This window comes from Pteropus alecto, unplaced genomic scaffold, assembly GCF_000325575.1.
Source record: "Pteropus alecto unplaced genomic scaffold, ASM32557v1 scaffold3, whole genome shotgun sequence".
In the NCBI taxonomy this organism is placed as follows: domain Eukaryota; kingdom Metazoa; phylum Chordata; class Mammalia; order Chiroptera; family Pteropodidae; genus Pteropus; species Pteropus alecto.
Window position 1 is genome coordinate 32,209,761 of NW_006442484.1, and position 7,931 is coordinate 32,217,691.

Below are 7,931 nucleotides of genomic sequence, written 5' to 3' on the forward strand. Positions count from 1 at the left end.
CTTCTAGCTCCATAAGTTGATATAGGTGAAATTACGTGATGAACGAATACTGAGAGCAGCCTAGAAGGGAAAAAGTGATCACAAATGGTGACATACAGCCTGAGAGCTGTGTGTCAAGGAAGAAGGTAGACAAATCTATTGTCTGTATGTGGCTGCCACTGTCATCATAGGCAGATGGAGAGCTGCAATGTCCAAACCAGTGTCCTGATTCTCAAGTAGCTAAGAACACCACAGTCTTGAAGCCTCTTCTCCCCTAGCACCAGCACCTGGCCCTGGGTGATCCCCCAGTCTCGGGAACAACCTAAGATTTTCCTCAAAGGACAGATCTCTCAGTAACCCTTTGGGTACAGTGCTGGTTGCTGCGGCCACTCAATGGTTACTTGCTCCAGAGCTGGGGTGCTCAGCACCATAGAGACTCCTTTACATATGAGACTCCTGAGTGGGGCACAGCCTTGCTCCTCATCCCATGATAGAAAGATTCAGATGGTGGGGTTTGTCCTACCTGGGGTGCAGACCCAAGAGATAGAGTCAGCTGCAGAGCACTCCAGCTGACAGCAAGCTTCTTAGGGATGCCACTGCCACTGTGGTCACTATTCTCTATTCTCTTTCAGGCCAGGGTCGACTAGATGGAGCACTGTGCTCCTTTTCCAGAGAAAAAAAGGTAGATTACTTGAAGAGAGCATACAAAGCCGGCGTCAGGAACATTGAAATGGAATCTACAGTGTTCGCAGCCATGTGTAGACTTTGTGGTCTAAAAGGTAAGCTGTTCACGAATATCTAAGATGAAAGTCTCTCCTTCATGAAGTTACTTTCACTCTGCAGGAGAAGAAAAAGAAGTCCAGCTATGTATTATTTTGGGTTGAATGCATGCCTTATAATTGTTCATAATATGTATTATCTCAAGATGTCTTTTGAGTAGGCAGGACACTATTCCCATTATGGAAATGAGGAAACCAATTCTCAAGGGTCAAAAGCAAGTTGCCAAAGGTCACCAGCTATTGGGTTATATAGCCAGGACTTGACAGCAAGTTCTACTTTCTTACTCCTGGCTGCTATTCTCTATTACAGTTGAATTTATCAAGACATGACACAAATAAAATATTCCTAAAATAGTCCATCAAAGGACTAGTGTGTTTTTAAAGTTAATTTACATGCATTTTTGCTTTTCCCAACTTTTTATTTAGAAAACTTTTAATAATACAGAAAGTGGGAAGTATAATAAATATCTACATACCTTTTACCAAGATTCAACAGTTTTTAATATTTTGCCACATTTGTGCATGCTCTCTAAATATATATACAGTATATACACACCCACACACCCCATTTGCTTTTTTCCCTGAATATTTGTAAATGAATTGCAAACATCATGCCACTTAACTTTTGTACCTCAGTATCATTTCATAAGAATAAAAATATTCTCCTAATGATCACAACACCATTATCAAACTGACAAAAAAGATTTAAAAAGGAAAAATAGTTTCATAATATCACTTAACATCCATTCTATATTTAAATTTTCCTAAAAATATCTCTTCTAGATTTTTTGCTTATCCAACATCAAATTAACTTTATACATTAGTTATTTCATTGTTATATCTTTACGTTTTACATCGAGCATATTCTCCCTGTTTTTCCTCAATACAGTAGATTTTCTGAAGAGTCAAGGCTGTTATCTCGCAGAATATTTCATGTTCTAGAATTGTCTGAGTGTTTCATCATGGGGTTTCACTTGCTCGTCTATGCTGTATATTTCCTATAAAGTGGAACTAAAGTCTAATGGCTCAATTAGATTAGCAATTTCAAGTTGGATCACTTGGTTCAAGTGGTAACTGCTATCTCGCTCCATTGGAAAGTTAAAGTTTTCTCTTTGAAAGTAGCAAGTAATTTACGGGGGTGATAATTTGGAACTGCATTGATATCCTGTTACCCAACTGTCATTTACCCAATGACTTTAGCATGGGTTCCAAAATAGTGGTTTTCTTATTCCTTCACTCGTCCTATGTTTATTAACTGGCATCTTCTTTAAGAGGAGCTTTTCTTTCTCACACATCTTTCTGCCTTTCTCGATCTCTCTCTTTTTTTTTCCCTCATGGTGGGGTGGAGGGAGGCATTGTATTGTGGATTTTGTTCAAATCAATACTGTTATAAATGATTTCTGTCATTATTCTTTTTGGTACTCAAATTATCGCAAATTTGGCCAGGAAGAGGTCCCTCTATTGCACTCTTTTGTCCCTTTGAAATAAACCTATTAACTCGTGAGAATTTTCCAACTTTCAGGCACGACCAGTTTCTGAGGCATGAGTTGTACTTCCCTTGGCTCAGGTCTGGAATCAGCCATTTCTTCAATAAGTTCTGGTTCCTTTTGGTAGAGAATGGTATTAAGAAACTGAATATGGCTGCAGTATGTATTTTTATTTTTAGTGAAATTATTCCAAGAGAACCACCAACCTTAGACCAGCAACAAGAAAACCTAATGAAGTAAAACAATTTTCATGAGCACTAGTCAATATAACTATTCTTTGTGATTTTAAATTATATTCATAGTCATCTTATAGATTTAAACATTTTTTAATTTTATTAATGAAAGAGAGTAAAGCTACAAAGTTAATAAAATATTGCTTATTCAATTGACTATGAAAACGTCAGACCTAAAGAAGAATATCAACATCTAAAATAGGGGTTTTGACTGAGAAGTAATTCCCAAATATTAACAATAATTTCTAAGAAAATGTTTGAGCAATACTTTTTCAGAGTTCAGTTTAGTATTTCACATAGCAATTTTCTTTTTTTAAGAAAAAAGTCCATAAAAGTCCATAGCAATTTTCTCTTTTTAAGAAAAAAGTCCATCAATATAGTGTTATTGATTCTAATATGTTTTATAGTATGCCTACCAAGTGGGTGGCACAAAATTAAGAAGCCTGGTTTTTAAATTGGATTTTGGTAGGTAAGATGTATATCAATCATTATATTTCTAAACAAAGAAGGACTTTCATCCATGCATCAGTGAGTGTCCTGAGTGCCCCAGCATTGGGGATACAGCAGTGGACACCACAGGTGGGATCTCTGCCCTCATGGAGGGAGACAGACAACAACAACAAAGAGTAATATCTAAAAACATAGTGATATATAAGATGCTGAAGAGTGGTATGGTAAAAATAAGGCAGGGAAAGGGAATAGGGATGACCAAGGTACAGAAGAGGACCATAATTTTAAATAGCATGGTCGGAGAAGAAGGTACCATTTTGGAAAATGCCATGTGACGTTTAAGAAAGAGCAGTGTGGAAAACACAAATCTAGGACCACCAGGCAGGGGTACCCAGAGTGTGTTGGGGTTGTAGGGGAGTAGCACAATGGAGAGTGGTAGGAAAGCGGTGTATGGATGGTGTGGTAACTGTGAGAAGTGTGACTTTCACTTGGAGGGCTTTGAATAGAGAAGTGAGTGGATATGATTTGCATTTTAATAGGACCACCCTGGCTGCCGAGTTGGGAAGAGCCAACTGGGGTCAAGGGCAGAAGAAAGGAGAGGAGTAAATGGTCAAATACAGCAGTCTAAGGAGAGATGATGGACCAGAGTGAGAGCAGTGGAAGTGGTGAGAAGTAGTAAAATTCTAAGTACATTTTGAAGGCAAATCCAGTAAGATTTGTCAACAAAGTGATGTGAATTTTGAACGAAAGACAAGAATTAATGATTTTTAGATTTTTTGGCCTGAAAAACTGGAAGGATGAAATTATAATTAGGAAAGAGAGTTGAGTGAGGATTTTGGAGTTGTAGTCATTAAATGGAGGCTAAGTAAGCAGATGGATTTATGAATCTGGAATTTAAGCAAGAAGTTTGGACTGAAGAAGCAAAATTGTAAGTTGACAGTATATGGTTGGCATTTAAAGCCATGCAATAATTGAGATGACAAAGTGAGTGAGTGTAGAAGCAGATGAGGAAAGGTCCTTGGTTAGAAGTTAAAAGTTAGGGGAGGTAAGGACAATCCAGGGAAGGACACTAAGGAGGGAAGTTGGCAGAACACCTGGAGAGTCTAGTGTCCTGGCACCCAGAGAAGAAAACTTCAAAGAAGCAGTAAAGAATTATAGTGTGATAATGCTCCATTTGATTCAAATGGAATTTTAATTCCAATATTTGTTCTTATAGTTAATCAATTTGAATATACCAAACTACAAACAAAATGTTTGTGGTAACATTTCTAAAAATATATTTTAGAAAGAAATTATAGTTCAGAACAGATTAGTTATAGAACCACTATCCTTAACTACTTCCATCTCTTATAGTACATTTACGTGCAAATCTTTGTATTATATGGGTGAAGGATACAAATACACCCTTGTCCTCTTTAGAAAGTCATCATTAATACCCCCTTTCAGAGAAACAATTGCATCTGTTTTTCTCTTCTGTTTTTAGTGAGAGTGGGAACTCCAGCTGGGGTCAGCTTGACCTTGCCTGAGAGCAGTTCAGTTAGCACACAGCCTGCAGGAACACCTGGATTCAGATATTTCTGCTTCAGGAAATGCTTCTCACATTTCTTTATTATAGAAACAACAAGCACTCACTTGAGTCACAGCCCCACTTAATATGCAAATAGAGCAGGATTAACAACCAGTTTAGTTAAACATAAAATGCCTATATACAAATGTGCTGTCCTGATATAAGTTTGGTGATGACCATCAGTTCTTTCTTAAGAGGCATCACTTGGCAGCCAGGGAGCATCCTAGGCTTGTGAACCCTGGACCTGCACCTCTCTCTTTTTAAGGACGTTGCCAAAACCTCAGAGAAGTTACTCTGTTATAAGGGATTTTCTGTCCTTGCTGCAAATCCTTGTGACTGCTCTCTCTGCCACCTGCAGGTACTCTCTTGGACAATTCTGTCTAGCTTGCTGTAGTTCCTGCCACCTGCTGCATTTTCCTTTTTCTGCTGCTGTTAGCAGATTTTAACTTGCCAATAGCTCTCTTCTAGGCCACTGCTGCAGCCTTGTCATTGAGCATTGAGTAGATGTCTTCTGGGCTGCCAACATTCACACTAAAGGTTGCACCTGTACCTCTGTAATTCTATAGTTCTTCAAAAGATTTCTGCCTGAATTTCTTTGTGGCGACTCTTTGTCTCTCTCATACACCACTGTTTTGAAAGCTGAACCTGGTACAGTGCCCCCTGGAAGACTGACCACCAAGAACACAGACAAAAACCCCATGCATATGATGCTACCATGTTCCCATCCTTCCTCACTCATAACATGCTTCCCCCCACAGCCATTAAGCTTGGAAAAGCTCTGTGTGAGCTGGAAAAGGGCTGAGACAGCCTTCACAAGCAGCTGTTTTAACATAGAGGAAGTTAGGGAGGATATACCAATGAGAAGCAACGTAGGAAAGTATGTTTCACCTGGCACCAAGAGCTCAGGACAGAGAGGCTCAGTTGGCCTCCCCATCTCCCTCTATCCTGCTCCCACTGTTAATAATGACCCAGCCCACCCTGTTTCTCCAGGCAGCCTTCTCTAATGACTTGTTCTGTCCCTTTAATACTACCAGATGACTGAACTCAGTCTGACTTCATACTAAGGAGATGATGGCTAATGGTTTCAGCTTATAAAACACAACTTTTTTTTTTTAACGAGGGTCTTCTAGAGACCTATTGTCTTACCTAACCCAGAGGAGTCACTCAGTGAGTTTGGATCAGTGTAGAAACAGATCATTCAGCATCCACTTGAGACAAGGATGTCTTGGGTTCACATGGATTACCCTTTCTTCTCTTTGTGATTAATATCAGATCTCACCATAAATGTCATTTCATTTGAGAAGCCTTGAATGACTACCTGAACTAAACCCACTTACATTAATTCTACTTACTCACTCACTCATTCTAATTCATTTCTCTGCATCGAATTTTCCACCATAGACAATATTTCCAGTTTTTATATTAACGTATATATTATTTTACATATGTTAATGCATGATGGTATGTATTTAGAATTTCTCTCCATGACAATATAAGCACTATAAGAACAGAGACCTTGTATGTCATATCCCCAGCACTTAGAATAATATCTGCCATATTGGCATTCAGTAAATATTTGCTAAATGAATGAACAAACAAATAAAAAGAGTGACCACTCAACTCTTATTTACCGTGGAAAATGCCTATAACAAACTGCTTCCTTCATTCCCCAGCCTCATTAGTGGCTTGCAATTGTCTAAAGGATTTCAGAGTGCCTCTTAACTGTCCACATAGGAAGAGACAAAGCCTTAAAGTTAAACTCCACTTTGCTGTAAAGTCCATGCAATACTTCTGCTTTATCTGCTTGTAGCCGCTGAATATCTTGATATTTCATAGGTGAACAAACTGCTTGAAATGGGGCCATGGACACCCATAAGTCACTGTCGTTATCCTGATCTGATTATTCTGAAAAAGAATAGTGAGAATCTAATGTTGCTTTAACAAAAATTTGGGTGAAGGAAAATAGTGGTATTCACAAAATATTCTACATCAAAAGTCTGAACCTTCGGAATACTGTAAACCCATTGTACAATGCTACATAAATGCATTCATCTATGATTTTATAATATGCACACATCTGTCTCTCTTGTAAAGCAAAATCCACTTTAATTGAACCACTAACATTCTGATTAAAGATGATAATCCTTTTGCACTATAACCTGTGATAAGTATGTTCAATTTGCATTCATTTTAAAAAGACAGTGCTGTCTTTTGACACACACTTGCTTGCATGGCAATTTATGAAACCTAATATTTATCTAAGTTTAAGTTCTGCTTAAATCCTCTTTGTCTTTGGTGTCTGCAGCACCCACAATGGTTTTTCTTTAAGGTAAAGAAAGAATTCAATGCTATTTCTTTTGACAGATACTGGTAACTTTGGGGATATATTCAGTCTTTGTAATATTACTTTATTACAGTTCAATGAGAGGGAACAGAATCTTGACTTTAATTCCATTTTATATTCTTCTTCTGGTCCCAGCAATGAAGGATATTGGGCTTTGGGAACTGCACTGTAATCACAGATAAAGTAAAAGAGATATTACAATAAAGATTAAAGATTATAGTTAGTCTAGAGCTGGAGCATTTCTTAAAGTGGAAGAAAAGCATGGTTTTGAAATGTTATTACACAAGGGCGCGAGGCAGCCATTACAGCTCTCTTCACCCTCACAAGAGAAAAAGAAACTGTGGCTCGGAGAGGTTAAATAACTTCTCCAAATTTTCACAGTTAATAAAAAGCTGAGCTGGAATTTGAACTCAGGTCTGTCTAATTTGAGGCCCCTTTGCATTCTGCTGCCTCTTCCCCACAGCAGATACACAAGGTTCATAGTCTCTGTTCAGAACAGTAACAAGAAGAACCCAAAGCAGATTTTTCTATTTTAAAAGTTGTGAGCAGAGAGTTGTGCTAATTCAGCAAACAAACCCTAAGGGTTGAGCATATACCAAGATGCTACTGTTGGAATCAAATAAAATGTTAAATTGATACTTATTCAGTAGAATGCATAGCCATTTTTCGTTGGCCAAGGCAATCAGGCCAAAAAAGTAAATAATTCATTTATTACTTTTACAAAGACAAGATTTAAAAAAATGGTTTCTTCTTACTTTGTTACTTTTTACATATTTTTCATCTAGGTCAGTGTCTATAGTTTTATTTGATTCATTTTAATTCTACTATTTTATTCTCTATCCCATTCCTCCCTGCCCCTTACCAACACATCACCCATTAGAGAACCATTTAGGACCACTGACTCAACCTTGCGTATGGTTGGCATTACCTGTGACTCGCCTCTCCCCTGCTCTTGCCTCAGTGAGGCATCTTGGGTTCCCCAACTGGAGCCCCTCACCCCCAGCACACTAGGCTCCATCTTCTGCCTATCCTAATGCATCCCTGGTTAGGGGTCCAGCATCCAGCAAAAGCTCAAGTCCCCACGGTTGCTGC

General features: G+C 38.4%; 1 protein-coding gene across 1 annotated transcript in view; it reads left to right on the plus strand.

The window, feature by feature from the left end:
• The window catches only part of UPP2 (uridine phosphorylase 2), a 28,412-nt gene that overhangs the window by 16,516 nt on the left and 3,965 nt on the right, over nt 1-7,931 (plus strand). Inside the window, exon 6 of the mRNA XM_006921097.1 lies at nt 612-758. Coding sequence (XP_006921159.1) covers nt 612-758 — 147 coding nt within the window. The remainder of the gene's footprint in view (nt 1-611; nt 759-7,931) is intronic.